The following is a 20,063-nucleotide window of genomic DNA, read 5'->3' on the forward strand; positions in this document are numbered from 1 at the left end:
GCTGCGCAAAGAGCGTAGCGCTTGCGGTGGGCGGATCCGCGACAAGCGTAGCGCCGCCGTGGGCGGGCGCGCGGCCGCTGCGCAGGGAGCGTATCGCTGCGGTGGGCGGCTCCGTAGAGGGCGTAGCGCTACCGCGGGCGGGCGCGCGCGCTGTACGCCGTCGCGCGGCGCGGGGATGGCTGTGGAGCCGGGCACCAGCGAGGTGCGGCGGCAGCACCGCTTCGATCAAGGCGGCCTGGAGCGGTACCTGTGCCGCTGCCTGCCCGGCTTCCCCCAGCAGCCCGCGGGGGCTCTGTCCGTCAGGCAGTACAGGTGAGGGGCCGTTCGCAGGCCCTCGGCGGCCGTGCGGCGCGCCGACCCGCGGTGCCCGGCTGAGGGCTGGGAGGGCGGCCTGCAGCCGGCCGTGTGCGGCTCCCGGCGGGCGGCCTCAGTGCTGCACGAGCAGCTCGCTTCGGGAAGGCCGAGTTAGCTGCGGGGACCTTTCACACACATGGATCAGCCGCCGCAGCCCAGCGGCGTTGGCGGACTTTTGTCAGAGTTCAGGGAACGCGTGTGAGCCCTGCGCGCTGCGCAGTGCGTGCGCTGGAGGGCTGCTGTCCCTCACCTGCTCGGGAATCTGGTTGCTCTTCAAGTGCTCAACAAATAAAAATGCTCAGGAGCGTATTAGAGGCATAATAACAGGAACCACAGAATCATAGAATGGTTTGGGCTGGAAGGACCTTTAAGATCATCTGGTTCCAACCCCTGCTATAGGCAGGGTCACCTCTCTCTACACCAGGTTGCTCAAGGCCCCAACCAGCCTGGCCTTGAATGCTTCCAGGGAGGGGCATCCACAAACTCTGTTCCAGTGTCTCACCACCCTCACAGTAAAGAATTTCTTCCTAACGTCTAGCCTAAATCTACCCTCCTCCAGTTTAAAGCCGTTTCCCCTTGTCCTGTTGCTACACACGCTTATAAAAAGTCTCTCTCCAGACGGAGTGAAGTGTCTTGAGGTGCGTGAAGGCAAACGTCTGCTTGATTTTGGTGTTCTGATATTTGTACTGTCTTTGATTGGAGTAAGAATAGGTCCTAAAAACAATAAAGAATGAGGAGAGAATAGCATGTAGGTGAGCTTAGATCCTTGGGGAAGGTAGTGATCAGTGAGCTTGATTGGGCTATGACGGGCAGTGTGTCAGGATGGGTTTAAATAAGTTCTTCTCTTATATAGGTTTGTGGAGAAGCATGTAATTCTTAGGATTCTTTGTCACTGCAACATTTATTCTTTAAAACATAACAGTTGCTACAGGCAGTCCCCTAAGAATAGCTTACGTTTGCAAATAGATTGCCAGGCCTGAACACAAGGGGGTTTGGTACTAGAATTCGTCAGTGGTTTAAAGAGTTGTCTCTCAGCTTACACTGTTTAAAATACAACTCACCAAAGAAAAATATAGTCATGGACTAGTGTGAATTTTGCTTGAAAACTTGATCACTTGAATGATGTCTCTTTAGGCTGAAGAGGCTATCCCCATTTCACAGGAGAACAAATTTTCTTTGATACTCTGCAGTGAAGAGATATTTTCGTCTTAGGTGTAGCAATACAGCCTCTGGCTCCTGATTTTGTAGGCTATCACTTGCATCTTTGTAAGACTATATTTGAAACAAAACTTGAGGGAAAAACCCTTTTCTGTGTCTTGCCATTTTGTTCAGGCCCTTGTCACAGTGAACGTTGCACCATTTCCATTAAGTTTGCAAATTTGCATCTACGTGGTAAGTAATTACAATCTTTCTCTTTGTAGCTCAGGACAGTCAAATCCAACCTTTTATCTTCAGAAGGGTGGACAGGCCTATGTGCTCAGGAAGAAGCCCCATGGCCCCCTTTTACCTAAAGCCCACAAGGTAGGTAACATTCCTCAGCAAGCTCCAAACACTTTGCATTGCAGGTGGACTAAGTTCTTTTTGTACATGGTGATGCAGCCTATTTCAATTCAAGGTGTCTAAAAGTCAGTGAATTACTTGAATCATTTCCAGTTTTCTATTCTGTACACTTGATTAAACATTAAAGGGGGTAGATTGTCATTAACTGTACTCAGTAAGATAATGCTTTATGTTTAGGAGCTTTTCACTGAACCTTATTTTCTGTGTCTTCTTCAGGTTGACAGGGAGTATCGTGTGCAGAAAGCCTTATTTTCAGCTGGATTTCCAGTCCCTGAACCCCTTTTGTACTGCAGTGATGTTTCTGTCATCGGTACGGAGTTTTACGTGATGCAGCATGTGCAGGTTGGTCAGCCAATCTGAGAGATTTCTTTCTTCTTCCTACTACAAGCAGATTTTAAGCTATCTAGAACTTATTAGTCTTATTCAGCTTTTACTAAACTTTGAAGTTTGGTACATGCAACTATGTATTAAGGCATACCAATATAATTAATCCAATCATATTTTTAAGAAATATTAACTGTCACAGATTCTTACTGATTTCAGGTTCTCCAGAGCTTATTTCCAGCTCTGCCAAAATATACAGCTCATTATTTAACATCTTCTCCTTTGTGCTGTCAGAAGAATGTTGTGAAATGTCTTCAAATTGCTGAAAAGGGTGCTCATAACTCAGCCGTAACAGTCAGGCTCCAAAGTTATTCTGGATTCTTGGAACAAACGGAACCCATTTGTTACTGATAACAGTAATCTATGTACAGTCATGTTTTTCTTTAAAAGCAAGCAGGATTCCATCTCAAGCACGACTTTGAGAAGGAAAACAGCATAGCTGTGCCATCCATCACTCTAATCGTGCTGTGGCTGAGTTGATAATTTTTCTGTTGAACTTGATTGATTCTGAGTTTGTCTGCTGTACTGTTTTTTTAATCTTGTGGAAGGAAGGTTAGAGTTTAGGCCTCTTTCATCATATCCTCTTCTATGTGGCTGTGCTCGTTTAACAAGTTGTGATGTGTGCCAACACATAGTGCAGGGTTTTGTGAAATTCACACTGTATGGAGAGCCGAAGCCCTGAGAAATATGGCTGTGAAAATATCCAGCTGTCTCTTGAGTGTTCTGGGATACTTATTTATAGTCTGAAATTTGGGATCTGAGGAAGAGCATTCAAATGATTTCTAATTGTATGAAACAATAGGTCATGCAAAAAAGAAAGGGGGGTGGGAAGATCGTGGGCTGTGAGATGAGTGTATTTAATGTATTAAGTGGATTTAATGTATTAACTGAAGGGTATGGAGAAAAAAAAAATTGAGTTACACCCTTCATCTATCATGGGCAAAGAATAAAACAAACGAGGAAGGAATTTTTTATTGTGCGGGGAATACTGGTTCACTGCATTTGTTTTAGCTACTGAAACATCTAACTTTACATCTCTATGTCTATGCCTACATCCCACCAAGTATCTGATTTGCAATGTTTCCAGGGTCGCATCTTCCGAGACGCCTCTCTGCCTGAGGTGGGCCCAGCAGAGCGTTCTGCTTTGTATCTTGCAATGATAGAAACTTTGGCCCAGTTGCACTCCTTTGACTTGCGGTCACTGGGTCTCCAAGGATATGGCAGAGGACCAGGGTACTGCAGAAGACAGGTACAGCTCTTGGAAAAATTCTCTTGTTTCGTCAGGTCTTTTATGATTTCATTTGCAAGCTGATTTATTAATCTGAGATTACGTGTAAAAGTAACCATCATATTTTAGCAGTTCAACATCTTCAGATAGTTAAGTACTAGTGCACAGTATGAAGTTACTGCTACGTTCCAAGTAAATTCTGTAGTGCTGTTAAAATGTTTGTATTTTTTCAGGTATCAACTTGGAAAAGGCAGTATGATGCAGCTGCTCATACGGATATTCCTGCCATGAATGAGCTGGCCGAGTGGTTAGCAAACAACTTACCAGCTGATGATGATAAAGAAACCCTAATTCATGGGGACTTTAGAATAGATAACATCATTTTTCACCCAACAGAGGTATTTGAAATGTATTTGTACATTTTATGCTTTGTAGTTCTCCATTACTGACTCTTTGTAGGGGTAGATAATAGCAAGACAAGGGGAAATGGTTTTAAGTTGAAGGAGGGAAGATTTAGGTTGGATGTCAGGGGGAAGTTCCTTACCAAGAGAGTGGTGAGGTGCTGGAACAGACTGCCCAGAGAGGTTGTGGATGCCCCGTCCCTGGAAGTGTTTAAGACCAGGCTGGATGGGGCCCTGGGCACTCTGGTCTAGTGTTAGATATGGAGGTTGGTGGCCCTATGCAGCATGGGGATTGGAGCTTCATGATCTTTGAAGTCCCTTCCAACCCAAGTCATTCTGTGATTTTGTTATTTGTTTGTACATGTTATGGGCATTCCCAAGGATGTTCTAGTCATGGTTTGCACTGTGTCACTGTACTGTCAGTACGGGGTCTGTTTTTGATGTTTGGTTATGATCAGAAGCAAAGGATCTGTATTTTCCTTAGCAGTAAAATAGTTGCAGTGATACACTTCTGTTTACTTTTCTCATAGAACTGCTGGAATGGGAAATGATAAGCAAATTTTTGACAAAATGTGTAGAATTTAACTTACAGTTGGAATTATAAAGATGGAATTTGAGTTTGCACTGCAGTGACAGTTGTAGTGTGGCTGGGTATCGGAGTTGTACCTGCATGCATACTTGGTCCACTTTGTCATGTGTTCCCTGGGCGGCCCAGAAGTCTCACACGAGGTTGCCTTGACACAAGGAGACTGAATTTCTGACCCCCTTCACGAAAAAGCCACAGATCTTCACACTTGTGCATAGATCAGCAGATAGATGCTGGTTGCGGGCTTAAATATACTGATTCTGGATTCTGTGCTCCAGAACTCAGTCCTGGGGACTCTCCCAGCAGTTCCTGCTCTATTTGAAAGAGTTGTCCAAACTGTGTAGGGATGATCTTGAATCTGTTGAAACTGTACCTTTATACACAGGAATGGCCATGTAGGAAATCGGTTTTGTACATAATAGCAGTGGGTTATGACTAGGCTGGAAGGGTTATATGAGACAGCAGGCCAGCTGGGTTGTAAGAATTGATCAGAATGTTTCCTTGGGGAGTCTTCTTTGATGTAGCTGAACTCACTGTAGCAAGGACTCTTGCAATGGAGACTCAAAAATATAGAACTTGAAGGAGATTTTCAGTGGAAAAAGGTGTAGTTTTCTGCCACTACATAAATGTTAATGTTTTGCAGATCCTTACATAGTGCTGATGGAAACTACTTTTGCTGTAGACAGCTACAGTGCATGTTTTTAATTTCAAAGCAATAAAGCTCCTGGATACTGAGTCTGTTGTCCATCTGTAGATCCTTTATTCTTATAATTCATTTGAGGTTTTTATTTTTATTCAAGGCTCGTGTTTTGGCAGTGCTGGACTGGGAACTTTCAACCACTGGTCATCCTTTAACAGATTTGGCATATGCTATTCAGTTCTACTTTTGGCCTACATCTTTGAATGTCCTAGGTCAAGGATCTGTCTTCAATTTCAAAGGCACCATAGGTATGAAGTTACAGTCGTTTTGTCAAACTGAATTCTGTGGTTGATTTCTATTTGATAGATTACTTTAATAAACAACAGTAAAAAGTTAATAAGTACACCATTTTGCAATTGGAAAAGAGCTTTTCTGTAGTTTTCTTCATTGTAGGAGATGTGCTGATAGTTTTAAGGCAGTTCTGTTGTAGCAGGATTTGGGTTTGCCACAGTATGTTAATTCTACAAAAGGTTATTTTGAACATTTCTTAGAGATAATGGGGGAAAGCTAAAATTTAAATATGAATTGGTGATATTTATGTAAACCCAAAACAAAATAAAACTGTGGTGCAATGGATTTCCTGACTGAAGTGGAACTGGGGGGAAGTTTATGTGGAATTCTTGCGACACCTGTTTCCTTTTCACTGTCCTTATCTGAGCACATGAGGAATGATACATTACGTTTTTTACTGTAATAACAGAATGACTCAAATGTTTGAAGGATGAGGTAAATCCTAGTAAAGGTTGAGCATTCTAAAATATTCTGTTGTTTGGTTTTTTTTTGTAGAAAATCCCTCATTTGAAGAACTGATTTCTGTTTACTGCCGCTGCCGGGGTATTAGCACTACAATCCCCAACTTGAATTTTTTTCTTGCTCTGTCATATTTTAAAATGGCAGGCATATCCCAGGTAATACTCACTTTTTCTGAAATGTCACATTTTTATGATGAATATATGTAGGTTGGTAATATTTTTCAAATGATCAAGTATTGTTGTACAATAATGGGAAAGGTATTTCAGTTTGTTCCTTTAGAAGCAGTATCTTTTAGATGCTTAAGACTGTGAACTCTAGGACAGAATTCTTGCTGCATGAAGTACATAACATGAGATATTCAGCCACTGTAGAGCAGGAATATATTTTGCAGTTGCAGCCTAAGATAAGGTTACCAAATATGTTGTAAACTACCTGTTAGTAATTTGGAGTAAATCTGTATGTGTGTGTAGTTAATATAGTTGTGAATAATAATGTGTGCGTTGCTGTCTGTTGGCTGAAGGGACAGAGTGGGCTTGCATATAGTATCCAATACAGGTACACTCATTTTGCTCTACTAATCTTTATGATTTTCTTCAGGGTTTTTAAGAGCTCCTCTGTCTTGGGTTGGCTTGTTTTTTTTGTTTTTGTCCAACTCTCTCTATTCCTGTCTATTACATTAGAAATATACCAAAAGCAGCATCAACATCCCAGTAAAATCCATCTGAGTGCTCTTTCCCTCCCCCCCACCCCCAGTTAAGTATGTGTATATTTAAGTGTAATTGCATAGTTGAAGAAATCACCAATCTAAAAGAGACATTTTTAAGTACACAATTATACCATTTATGCCTTTCTTTTTGGTTGTAGGGTGTATATGCTAGATATCTCATTGGAAATGCTTCTGCAGAGAATAGCCATGAATTTGCTAAGATGGTGAAGCCTTTGGCAGAAAAAGGGTTAGAGCTCTCAAAAAGGTAACACTGGTTTAAACTATTGGTCAGAGGTGAGGCAGAACTTACAGCTTCACTTATTTAAATGCCTGTATAAGGCAGCTTATATCATTGTGAGGGAAATTTTGATCTTATTGCATTTGATGTTCTTTAGATTGTCTTTCAGCAACATGCAGCACAGTACTTCTGGAGAGTTGTTCTATCAAAGTAGGAAAGGCCAAGAAATGCTGCTGAAGGTAAAGCAGTTCATGAAGCAGCATGTATATCCAGCTGAGAAGGTAAAAGCTTTTTGTAAACCTACATATAAATGAGCATTCTATGAGTAGAGGTTATAAAAATGTAAAACCATATGCTGAAGTTATATCCTTGTGTATTTTCTTTTTTCTTTCAAGAGAAGCCTTGTTTTCCATGCAGTGATATTTGTGGTATTGCAGAACATTAATAGAAATCATTATTATGAATGTGATTTTTTTTGCAGATTTAAAGTGTTATATGCATTGAAAAGTTACTTTTAAAACTTTTTTGCTTTTTGAAGTTTAAGGTGTACTTAAAAACCAACAAAACCAAAGTCATTTTTAAAGTTATTTTATGAAATATCTTTAACAAAAACTCTGAAGTCTTTCATTCTCATGTAGAGATGCTAATTTCCAGCATTATGCAGACATACAAATGTTGTGTTTCTTTTCTTTAGGGACCTCACAGGCAGTATTCAACTGCGTGTGTTCTAAATTCTGTTTGTTCTTTTCTCCCTTTCTCCTTATGAGATAATTTGCTTTTCAGTTCCAAGAAAAAAGCAAAATCAGGACAGGCTGTCTAACAGTTGAAATTCTTCACATCAAAGTTTCTCAGAAGTCCTTCTGTAACTAATTTTGAATTGTTTGAGGGAGCCTCAGATTAATTATGTGTACTTGATTAAAAACAAATGAACCACAGATAGCCATGAAAGCTCTGCAGATGAGTAGAGTTGGGCTTGTTAATTATTTCTGATAATGGGAAATGTGAGTCAGGACTTGTAAATTCTGCATTTGTTAGATGACAATTTCTTTGTTCTAAAACAGGTTCTAGGGCACTTTTGAAGGAGTGCTGTACATTATAGAACACACTTGGGAAAATACCAAGATTACTAATACGTAGTTTTACTTAGTAACTAAACGTTGATGCTTGGAATGACTGCTTTGATAATCTGCTAAACAGCTGACAGAAAACAAGTATTATTTCAAATTTATAAAAAAGGATAAATGAGTTGATGTATCTGAATATATGGGAAACCTAATGTTTAGGTGTCAGCACTTTGGGCTTCTATTTGTGGTTTTAATTTCAGGTTCGTTTCTCTCATGTAGTACTGTTGGTCAACAGTGGTGTTTATTGCCAGGAAACATTGACCTTCTGCTGTTGTCAGCACACGTTAAATGTCTTCAAACCATTTCCATGTATGAAAAAATGTACTGATGATTGGGATCACCTCCATGGTGCATCTTAAGTCTTGCAAAATGAAATGATTGCAATTATTAAATTTTGCAATGAAACCAACTACATAATAAAATGTTGTGCTGAATATTTCATAGTGGTACGTTGAAGTGTAGGGGTAGAAAAGAAAACATAATTTGTGTATGTTATAGGTGTTGTTAATTTAAAACAAACTTTATTTCTCTTAGGAAATAGCAGAATACTATGCTAAACATGGAAATACTGAAGAAAGATGGAAGAAACCGCCAGTGCTTGAGAGGCTGAAGGTATGGGATGGTAAATATACTTGAGCGCTCTAGCAGTAAAAGAAATGGGCATGGACCTTAAGAAATGCTGGTGTGTGCTGTTGGAGAAGTTATCTCATCTGTGTGGAAAGAAACAGTGAGGAAGTGAAGGAAAAGAAGAAGGTGTGCAGAAGGAGTTGTGAGACACAAATGAGAGAGGAGAAAAGCAGATGTGAGTTCTGTGAGGACATCTGAACTTTAACTCAAAACTATACCTGTTGAAAATAGCTACTGAGGAAAGCCATCAGATATATTGGACAGCGTGTTAGACATAGGAAGAAAGAAAATGGTCAGCAAGCCAGAATTTCATTGCTGTTTGAAGATGATTTGCTAAGTTTTTTCCTGCTGATTCTCTGAACAGGAAATGGCCAAAGCAGAAGGTCTGTGGAATCTTTTTCTCCCAGCGGTCAGCGGTCTCAGCCAGCTTGACTATGCACTGATAGCTGAGGAAACAGGGAAGCGCTTCTTTGCTCCTGAGATTTTCAACTGTCAGGCACCTGGTTAGCAAACACTGTGCCTTAACTATGGCACTGAGAGCATTAAAAACATTGGGCATCTAATGCCTTACCATTTGTGCATCTCAAGAAATAAACGTAACCACTCGTTTCTCACAGACACTGGAAACATGGAGGTCCTGCACATGTATGGGACTGAAGAGCAAAAGAAAGAGTGGCTGGAGCCCCTTCTAGAAGGGAAGATTAGTTCTTGTTTCTGCATGACAGGTAAGTTTTTATTCCAGAAGGAAATAAGAGGCAAATGGCAGAAATTTGATGATGACATATGTAAAAAGTATAAAATCATAAGTTGTTATGTGTTAGAGAATGCAAACTGGTCTAATGCCTGACTTAATGGTTGGCAACCCTGCTTGCCTAGGGTATGAGCACAAAGTGAATCAACCTTGCTGCCCCTCCCTGCTAGTTACCATTTCTCATACTCTGCTGTATTACAATTTCCATATATTTTCAATTTATTTTTATTAGTAGTAAAATATATTTTATTGTATGAGCCAGACTTAGAATTTATCCTGGTTTTATAATGTATTTTTGGGTTCTCTGGAAACATAGGCACAAGTATGATGATTTTGATAAGTACTGTAGTTTTGCATCATGGAGATTTTAAGGCATAACCTGAAGATGACTTGCAAAACATACAGTGCGCTTGCTTTATGTCTGTAGCTCAGCATTATATACCCTTTTGATCTTCAAAGCTTGTGGCATCTCTGGAAAGGTGGGCCCTTCACTTAGGAATGTAGCTTTTGAATATATGATATCAGAATCTTGATCTTCCTGCATCAGCAGGAGTTGAGAAAACTCAGCCTTGTAGAGCCGGGTGTCACCGTGTTCACCAAATTGGAGAAGATTCTTTCCCTTGAAAGATGATAGCCTTCTCTGTTGCAGATGATCATTGGTGATGCTTTTCTGGCAACTTTATTTCATAATCCATCAGAAAAGTAATTTAAGTTTCTTTATTTTCATTTGAGAAAAGCCTGGGAGAACATAGGCTGAGAAGGTTGACTGTTATCTGCAAATAGACTGGGGGGAGGAAGGATTTAAAAACATCAGGGACAGAAGAAGTCTGTTTACTATAGAGGGAAGTCTGAGTTCAACAACCATCAAGTATAAGCTGGCTATGAATAACATGTCATCAGAAAATAGAAAGTCTTTGACCACAGCAAAGTAAGATACTGAAAACAGCATTTTCCACTGGGAGCAGGATAGTGATGTTGTTTTTAGAGTATATCTAGATCCACGTATTTGTGGTGGTGGTAGTACTACAGCTTGTATACTTAATACAGTGGTGTGTGTTGTATATTTCTTTAACACAGAACCTGATGTGGCTTCGAGTGATGCCACCAATATGCAGTGCAGCATTGAGCGAGACGGCAATAGTTACGTGATTAATGGCAAGAAATGGTGGAGCAGTGGTAAGTACAGAAACACTGCACAGGAGTGACTAAGTCCAAAATTCTCCCTAAGAGTTGGAATAAATAAATACAAAGTCTGAAATGTTGGTCTTCCATTTCTGAATTGGAAAATTTCTTCTTGAGTAAAGGCAGTTGAAGGTAAAACAACAGGAAAAGCAGAATTTGTGGTTTGGGGTCTGTTTTAGAACCTCTTAATTTAGTTAACAGAATGAATGCTGGTATTTTTCTTCCAAGTGTACCTCGTTCCCTTAGGTAACTTACATGTTTATGGTTGTAGTCTTAAAACTTTGTTTTTATGAAACTGTCTTTGGCAGCTTGTGTTTGAAATTTGAGTGTATTGTGGCATTCCAGTAAACTTTGGCTGATTGTTAATCTCATTTGTGATGCTGATAGTCTACTTCTTAGAGGTGATTTTTCTTTTTTAACAAGAAACTTCCCAGAAAAATCAGTAGGTTGAACTATAAGTGCTGAATGTCCCTGACTTTGGAGTACTGTTTTTGGTGTGTGTGTGTTTACCAAAACACGAGTGACTTATTCTGAAACATCATCATTCACTGGGAGATTGGAAGCTAACTAGATAAACTGAGTTGCTAACTAGAGTGAAATGTGACTGTTTCATTTAAGTACCTTTGTGTGGGCCAGCTCCCATGCGTAGATTGACTTGTGCAATACCGAGGCTCACCAGAAGATAGGGCTCACTCAGTTTAGCAGTGCAGATCTGGAGGCAGAGGGAAGCATGGTGTTTCAACCTGAAAGCATCACTTAGCTGCTAGCTGCTACCCTTGCTCTGGGACAGTATCTCCCAGTTATGAGTTGCAGTTCCTGAGGGAGTAATGGGAAAGTTCTTTTGGAGGTCATGCACAAAAAAAATGATTCTTTAATTGATTTCACAGAATTACAGAATGGCTTGGGTGAGCTATGTGTGTCATAAGCTGGGGAGGAACTTTTTATAAGGGCAGGTAGTGACAGGATGAGGGGAAATAGCTTTAAACTGTAAGAGGTAGATTTAGATTAGATATTAGAAAGAAACTCTTTACTGTGAGGATGGTGAGACGCTGGAACAAGTTGCCCAGAGAGGCTATGGATGCCCCCTCCCTGGAGGTGTCCAAGGCCAGGCTGGATGGGGCTTTGAGCACCCTGGTCCAGAGGGAGGTGTCCCTGCCTATAGCAGGAGAGTTAGAAATGGGTGATCTAGTTGTTTATTTTCTCTGTCAAGACTGGGTGAACATGCAGACCTTGGATGTTTGGGAATTGCAGGAGCCTGACAGCCTGGTCAGAACATCGCTCCAGGTGCAATCACTCTATACGTGTGAAAACAAATATAACTTACTCATACAGGAAGTCCTTTGCGTCATGGAAGGACTGGAGATTATTACCAAGCTTTGTATGCATGCTTTGCACACTTACAGTAAATCTAGTCTGGTTTAAGCATATCAGATTGATGATGTGTGCGTAGGCCATGTGTCAAGCATTGCTAATTGCTCCACTATTCCTCAAAATACTGGACAGAAGTTCTAAAGTCTTTTGTTGTCTCAACAGAGGGAAAAAGCTTGTGTCTTGCTTATGCTACAGTTGTTTGTTCTCTGTAGAGCTTTTTCTTTCAGTCTACGATTATGTAATTAGGAACACTGTCTGAAAATGAGAGGTTCTTGTTGTCTTTCATAAGCTCTTTTTTGGAGCCTGCAGGATGGTTGAAGGCTGAGACAATATGCTGTAAATGTTTTGGTGTGTTTAGAAAGCTAATTTATCAATGTATTTTAAATCCTCCTAGAGATAAATAGGAAAACTGCAGTTGTTTATTTTTCTTTTTCCTGGAATCTCCACCCCAGTACCATCAATGGCAGCAGACAGCTTTTGGTACCTCTGAATGGAAAAACTATAGATACCAACAATCATGAGTTTATGTGGAGTCAGAATCCCTCTCATTCACAAAGCAAGTAATTCATCCTTTGATTGATTAAGCCCAGTGCAAGGGATGCCACTACCTACTAAGACAAAGCAAGGATAAGTATATAAAAAATGCAAGTCAGTACACTTTGAATGCTTGTATATTTTATTGTATCTTTGCATATTTTAGAAGTCTATAATTACCTCCCTATCTCATTGTTTTACAAATTCCAACCACAAATTCCAGGCCCTGTATCTGAAGGTTAACTTTAAAACTTCTTCTTGCATTTCTCCTCATGCTTTGCTTGCATTACCTTGACATTCATGTTTCATCTTACATTTACAGAGATCTGGAATGTGCCTCTCGTTGGCTGCTGAGCTTGTTGAAGTTTAGGGTGAGCAGAAAATGGAGAGATGAAAGATTGTTTTTGGTAGTTAAAGAGCAGGAGTTAGTGTTTCTCGTGGGGGGTGTTTTGTTGCTGTATGTTTGTGTGAACACACAGAAAATGGCTTTTCTTCTTCTCTCAGTTCTCAGTTGTGAACTGATATCTCATTTTAAGCTGCAGCTGTGTCTCTGGAGTGAAAACTAGGGAGAAAAAAATGGGAGTTATTAGTCAAATGCTGTGAAGTTTTGGAGAAACACAAGATTATTGAATTTTGGTTTAAAGGTTCCTGTACTGTCATTTTATTGCTGACGGTTTCCTTTTCTGTTTTAAATTGGTTGTTTAGATGTGTGCAGATTTTTCTCTACACAGCAATTTAATATCCTGTTGCTGTGACCCTTTTGATTTTGTTTTCTTTGTTTGCTTTTTTTTTTTTTAATAAATACCTTAATTGTTTCCAGCATTTTCAGTTATTTTTTCCTGCCTGGTGCTTAATTTTGATCGTGTTCCATTTTTGAACTCCAGTGTAGTGTCTTGGCTTGTCTGCAGGCTTCAGAATTCATCTGAAAGATGACTTGCAGAGAAACAGCTGTTGAAATAATAGCCCCCAGGTTAGTAAGTAATCCCTGTTTTGATTAAGATAATGAAAGGAACAGTCTATATAGTGAAGCTAATTGTTTCTTCAGTATGGACTTCAGAATTCATAGAGATTTCTTCAGGTACTTCATGCTGTTGTTGTCTTCTCCAGTACCCATAATTTTTTGCAATTTTCATAACACGCATTTTAAAAGAAGCACCCAGGAAGGCATACAGAATTGGGTTCAGGCAGGTGTGAAACAGTGCTATGCTCTTGGTGACCTGGAGTGCAATGTCTATGGTTTTACTTGCCTCACAGTCAGTAATCAATAAGTAGATGCTATCTATGGCTCGCCAGAACTTAACCATGTTGTAAGGTAGCTGGGTAATTATGAAAGCAGCCACTACTGCCAGCAGAACCATGAAGGGTCTAGATTTTTTAGCGTTTGCAGATCTAAAGATTGCCCGGGCAGTAACTGAATAGCAGGTCATCATTACTAAGAAAGGAAGCAGAAACTCCAGGGTAACTTCTAGAATCTGAATGGTTGCTTTTAGAAGTGTTTCCATGTTTGCTGGAAATATAGGAAGGCATTCATTCCTATTATTGTGTCTCATGACTTGGTTAAATATCAGTTCAGGGATGCTGAGCAGTATGGCAGACAGCCAGACACAGATGCAGGTAACGCTGCAGTGTTTTCCAGCTCTTCTGTGACACTGGGATTCAGAGGTAGCCCTGTATCTGTCCACGCTGATGCAGGCCAGGAACAGCATGCCAGAGCTGAAATTCATGGTGTAAAGGGAAGAAGTGAGCTTGCACATTGGGTTTCCGAGTTCCCATCCCTGCACTGCATTTGCAGCCCAAAAGGGGAGTGTAAAGAGCAGGAGCAAATCAGCAATGGCTAGGTGCATGATGTACACATCTGTCTTGGTCTTTGGTTTCTTGCAGTAGGCATAAATTGCAACCACTAATGAATTTCCAGCAACTCCAACAGTGAAAGTCAATGCATACAACACAGGGAGGAATACTTTCATGAATTTTCTCACATCTTCTTTTTCACAGAGAAACTCATATGTGTTGTAATCTATATCAGAGTTGAGGTAATGCTCATCATCCTCAATCCAGTAATCAGTTGAGTTGTTCACATCCCAGCCCATTGCAAAGCTGAAAGTCAAACAAAAAGAAAAAGAGGGGGGGCAGGGTTGAGAAGATATCAGAGAAATAATACGGTCTTCAAGTTTTAAAACTTGGTGTGTAAAACACAGCTGTCCTGTGGAGTCAGTTCCTGAATGGCTATGGAACTGAATTTAGTCTGCTCCTACAGAATTCAAAGCAGTGTGGGTACCCTGAATCTTACTGCTGGAGACAGCTCACGATGGTATGCACCCAAAGGAATCCTACCACATACAAAGCTGCCCACAAGCACCCAAACAGTTCTCAACCTCAGCTGCTTTTTCAAGTTGTATTGCATGATGAATTCATTTTGTAAACACTCAGGCTATATCCTCACTGCCTAAGACTGAAGTTTAAATGTTCTCATCTTCAGTCTTTAGCAAGTCATGTCCTAAAGAATTTTCTTCTCTAGTAGCTGTGTTCACTGAATGATTAGCTGAACTTCTTTCAGTTGTAAACTACAGTACTGCAGTGCCACATTCCCTGGAAATAAATGGCATTAAGATTTCTGCATGGCAGTAGCAAAGAGCTGCTGAGGATGAAAATCATATGGCCCTTCCTTATCTTCTGCAGTGTCTCAGAATTAGAGGTCAATGTTACAAGAAAACAGATTCTTGTCAGATATTCTGCACAGAGCTCTTAATTCATTTTTATTTTTTTCAATCTTGGCAAAAATCTGAATACCAGCACTGTTTTTTAGATGAGCTTTAAACGAATGGTTGCTAAATCTTCTCAAAAATATTTTTAATGTGTTCTGTTTGCCAGGAAAAAAAGCTACTGACTGATGTTGTATTCAGGAACACAGATTAATTAAATCGGACAGAAATGAATAATTTCTGTTCTTACTTGATATTTCTTCCAATACTTGAAGGGATCTTACAAACAGGAGGGGGAAAAGGCTGCTTATAAGGGTGGATAGTGATAGGAAAAGGGGGAATGGTTTTAAACAGGGGAGGTTTAGGTTAGATATTAGGAGGAAGTTTTTCACACAGAGGGTGGTGAAGCACTGGAACAGGTTGCCCAAGGAGGCTGTGGATGCCCCATCCCTGCAGGCATTCAAGGCCAGGCTGGATGTGGCTCTGGGCAGCCTGGTCTGCTGGTTGGTGACCCTGCACATAGCAGGAGGGTTGAAACTCAATGATCTTTGTGGTCCTTTTCAACCCAGGCTGTTCTGTATAGGATTCTATGACTTATATATGAATGTATATATTCAGGAATCTGCTATATACACTTTATAAACTGTTTCAGATGGCAATTAACTGTTTGGTTTGGCTTTCACTCTTAATGACTTTGTTGGATTTTTTTTTTTTTTTTGCTAACATTTCAAAACACTTTCCATTAAACTTTAAACAATGATTACTGTCAGTTTAAGACTTGCAGTCTGTCATTTACCACTGCCTAACTGAAATGTGCAGAATGGGAAGTCATGGAATTCTGTTTCTTAGTTTGGCAAGGGTTACCTATTCTGTGCCTGACAGTGTCTGTTAGCAGGATTTTTCAGCAGGGGTAATCCTTTGCAGCTTTATAGTACTTTGAGGAGAGATTCAGACATCAGCTGTGAATGTCTCTTTTTAATAGAAGACTAGAGAGCAAGTTTAATCCTCTTAGCCATGGCTAGAAGAAAAATAAAACTTTAATTGAAAAGCTTGGGCTGTAATCTAAACTGTTACTGCAGAACCCATCTGGGAACACTTAATCAAATTGGATCACAGGCAGATTTTCTTGAAAACAAAATGATAAGCATTTTGGTGCAAACTGGGTGTCACAAAGCACTTTGGCTGTGACAGGGAGCTTGCTCTGCTGCCTGACGTGATTTTGGCTGACTGGACCTCGTGATGGAATATGTAGTGTTCAGCTGTTGACACTTGTCTCTTAAAACTAAAGTCTTATTTTGGCTAGCATACTTCTTCGTATCTGTCACTCCTGCTTGTGTTGTTTCTCAGGCACACGTGCATGCACTTTGCATAAAGCACTGATGTCCTGTGGAGCTGCTGAACAGCAGTGGAAGGGACTGAGCCTCCATCCCATGCAGTGCTCTGACTGGGATTCCTTAGAAGATCAAAGCAGTGTGGGTCTGCTAAATCTTACAGTTGTAGACACCTCAGGATGTTGTGTACAGAAAGGAATCTTCTCACGTACAAAGAATTACCATGTACAAAACTGCCCACAGGTACCCAAGCAGCTCAGAACTTCGGCTGCTTTTTCAAGTATCGTTTTCTAGCAGATACAGGTTTCTTAACAGACAGCACGGCATGGTATTATTCCAACCTTCCATTTAGATACAGATTCAGTGTTTCTGTCTTTTTAAACTTGATGTGGGATTGTACAAGCACATATTGAATGAAGTTAATATTCCCAGTTCAAACGGATGTTCCTCCTTAATGCATTGAGCAGTAACCTGTCTGACTGAAATTACTGAATTTTAACATTGGAAATGACATCTCTGTGTAAAGCTGACCTAAGTAAGAGTAAAACCTAGCTTTTCTATTTGTAAATATATCACATTTAGTATACAGAGCATTAAGAAATAAAGCAGAACTAACCTTTTGTCGGCAGGCTGGTAGGAGATGCTGTAAGTGAGATGTGCTTCAGTGGAATGTCTGAGTTGGTCCGACGCATTACATTTTGTCGTCAAGCACCACACCCTCAATCTGGGAGGCAGTTGCACTTTCGTTTTGACTTGCCAGTTTAAAGAAAAAAATAACAACAACAACAACAAATCCTGTTTTCCTTGGAACCTTTCCTATTGAACTCTCATGTTTCCTATTTTCCTTCCCGTTCAACCCTGAATGCAATGTTCTTTGGAACGTCAAGGCTCTTTTCCTATTTCTCGACATTGGCCAGATATGCTTCACATAATCAAGAGGCTTTTAACAAATTACATGTTTAAAATGTGAAGAGGAGACAAAAGAGGAGAGATCTGTCCAGGGCAGCTGCCAGCAGTGAATCACCGTATTGTTTCATCAGAACAGTACTGTGCTTTTGATGGCTACCTGTAGAAGGATTTAAGAGAGCCTTATATGCTGTGTTTTAGTAACAGCAAAAAGATAAGTTTGCTTTTTGTGAGACAGAGGAGTTTTCTCATTCAGTATTGTGCTGTGGGACGAAACTAGGAATATGATAGCTAAAGGGTATGAAAGAAGTGCTAAGGAGTCAACAAGTATGTGAGCAGATAGCCCTGCGCCCTGTGGGAGAGTTCTTAGGGCCTGGGATGTTGCCAGTCAGGCTCATAATCAAGTCACCATTTGGTAATTTTTTTTTATGGGAACTGTAAGCAAGGCAGGTGTTGTAGAAGAAAAATAAACAATGCTGTTTCTTCTGAGGCAATGTTTCTTCTGCTTTTGGTGTATTGCCTGTGTTATAAAGCGTTGATAGGAAAGGAAGGATGGAAGGGTTCCGAGCTTTGCATGCAGATATTCATGCTTTTGCACTTAGGTGTGGACTTTTCTGTACTAAGAATTCTAAGAAGGCTGGATCTTGCTTACATTTCCATGATCTGTACAGCTCAAGTTGGTTTCTTGAGCAAGAATTATCCTGTGCAGAGTGTCAAGAGTCCCTCGTGATTTCCCAGAGTTTTTATTCTATTTGGATTTTCCTGTATCCTTGTGAGTTTCGGTAAGTGCAGTATTGATGTCAAACAACAGGGAGAGATGTTAGGCAGACCACAAGTCAGGTTTTGCTTTTTGGCATGCTGGCTCAATCGACCCACTTGCTGTGGCTGAATCAGTCATTAGTCTGTTTTTTGAGTATTTTGGAACATGGGAAAGGAAAAGTTCTTTACTGTGGTCAGCAAAGAAAATAACAGGCAGATTCTTATAGCTTCATTTGCATTCACAACAAGAAAGAATAGTTTGGGAGAGGAATAAAAGCTGAAGAAAGAATTCTGCAGTGTTTGTGCATAGTTCTGTAGTTTCCATCTTGAGCTGTCACAGCACTGTGGTGTTTCCCCACAGCTGTAGATAAGGATATTTGGGTTGCTTCCAGCATGTCTGCTTCTTGCAACTTGTGTCACTGCTTGAGAGGCCTGGCTGTATCTCTTTAAAATAAGTGAATCTCTCAGTTATCTGGAATTATCTTTGTCTTAATATTGTCTCCATCAAGATAGAGTTATCATGGTAGAACTGAGAAAGCTCCTAGGGGTATAGGAGTGGAGGAGGGGGAAGAAAACATTCCTAAACTCTGCAGCTGTCTTCACTGACACCATCAGAGGCTGAGAACTCAGGCTGGGAATAAGTAGTGACCACACTCAGTGCAGAACTGAGTCGCCTCTGCTGATTTTCTGTAGATCTCCAGCACTGTCTGTCTTCCTGTTTCCTTGAGGGCTCATTATAACCTTTACCATACGTGAGTTGGGTGTCCAGCAGTGTTATCTGGAGAGAACTGTAGGACTGCAAGTGTACCAGAAAGTAGAGAATACTGCAGTCTCCTGGGAGGGAGGACCTCTTGAATCCATTAGAAGATCTCACTGACGGCAACCAGTACCACACTGCCATCCATCTTGCAGGACAGACTGGATCATCTGTTTATCAGTGCCTTTCTAGGAAGTTGCCAAGCCAGTAAATGTCACACACTGGAACAGGTTTGCCCAAGGAGGCTGTGGATGCCCCATCCCTGGAGGCATTCAAGGCCAGGCTGGATGTGGCTCTGGGCAGCCTGGTTTGGTGGTTGGCGACCCTGCACATAGCAGGGGGGTTGAAACCAGATGATCTTTGTGGTCCTTTTCAACCCAGGCCATTCTATGATTCTATGATCTTTAGCTGGGAAGAGTAACCCAGCAGGCTTATCAGTGCAGCAGCCAACATGACAAGAGTCATAGGTATTCTGAATATTCAGGTAGTAGATTGTCCTGCCTTAGTCTTCCTAGCCAAACATTTGAAGGCTGGACACTGAAAAATGGTTACTTGTGAACCTTGTGAAACCAGGCTATATAGCAGCTTTAAAGTAAAGTCAGTGCTGTTTGTGTCCATGCTACATTCAATATTCTCTACCTAGAAGAATCCATATGCAAGTTGATTTTTTGAAGGTCGGTATTTAGAGTATCTTATGCCCATTGATAACAGTGATTAGGCAAATGGTAGGATTCTGTTCAACCCCCGGAGTGCATTTTTAAATATCCCTGTCTTTGCATATGTGAATGTCTGAAGGGTTTAAAAATACAAAATGTTGCTTAAACTTGCAGTGTCTCCAAATGTAGCGGTGTTGTGGTACAAAACTGTGGACAGGTTGTGCGAAACTATGCTTAAAACTGTCCTAACACCTCTCTTATTTCTGTTTGTTGAGTTGCTTCTTGCAAAACTACTGCTAACTCCTGCCAAAAGGACGGGCGTCTCTGCCTCTTCCCCATCCTCCTGCAGCTTCTTTGAATTCCATAAGGAACGTTTGAATGCCATTTATAAATGAGGGATTTATTCCATCCAGGCAGTCTGCATTTTTTCAAAGCGATGCAGTCTTTCAGAGA

The 20,063-nt window shown here is 40.8% G+C and overlaps 2 protein-coding genes across 2 annotated transcripts in view; one reads left to right on the top strand and one right to left on the bottom strand.

Moving 5' to 3' along the window:
• The first annotated feature begins 41 nt into the window (after positions 1–41).
• ACAD11 (acyl-CoA dehydrogenase family member 11) overlaps positions 42–20,063 on the top strand; it is a 28,654-nt gene continuing 8,632 nt past the window's right edge. Inside the window, exons 1-13 of the mRNA XM_031590314.2 lie at positions 42–312; positions 1,776–1,875; positions 2,131–2,256; positions 3,386–3,547; positions 3,760–3,924; positions 5,314–5,461; positions 6,000–6,121; positions 6,831–6,937; positions 7,068–7,191; positions 8,569–8,646; positions 9,026–9,164; positions 9,279–9,386; positions 10,490–10,588. Of these exons, the coding sequence (XP_031446174.1) occupies positions 176–312; positions 1,776–1,875; positions 2,131–2,256; positions 3,386–3,547; positions 3,760–3,924; positions 5,314–5,461; positions 6,000–6,121; positions 6,831–6,937; positions 7,068–7,191; positions 8,569–8,646; positions 9,026–9,164; positions 9,279–9,386; positions 10,490–10,588 (1,615 nt within the window). The 5' untranslated portion in view covers positions 42–175. The remainder of the gene's footprint in view (positions 313–1,775; positions 1,876–2,130; positions 2,257–3,385; positions 3,548–3,759; positions 3,925–5,313; positions 5,462–5,999; positions 6,122–6,830; positions 6,938–7,067; positions 7,192–8,568; positions 8,647–9,025; positions 9,165–9,278; positions 9,387–10,489; positions 10,589–20,063) is intronic.
• Positions 11,796–17,825, bottom strand: ACKR4 (atypical chemokine receptor 4). The gene is made up of 2 exons (XM_031590317.2): positions 17,149–17,825; positions 11,796–14,596 (listed from the first exon to the last, which is right to left on the bottom strand). The coding sequence occupies exon 2, from the start codon at positions 14,587–14,589 to the stop codon at positions 13,516–13,518; it is 1,074 nt and encodes a 357-aa protein (XP_031446177.1). The 5' UTR covers positions 14,590–14,596; positions 17,149–17,825; the 3' UTR covers positions 11,796–13,515.

Source organism: Phasianus colchicus, chromosome 6, assembly GCF_987193195.1.
Source record: "Phasianus colchicus chromosome 6, bPhaCol1.hap1.1, whole genome shotgun sequence".
NCBI classification, from domain to species: Eukaryota; Metazoa; Chordata; class Aves; order Galliformes; family Phasianidae; genus Phasianus; species Phasianus colchicus.

Excerpts from the sequence above, each read along its gene's own strand:
- ACKR4 (XM_031590317.2), bottom strand. The coding sequence starts at position 14,589 with ATGGGCTGGGATGTGAACAACTCAACTGATTACTGGATTGAGGATGAT.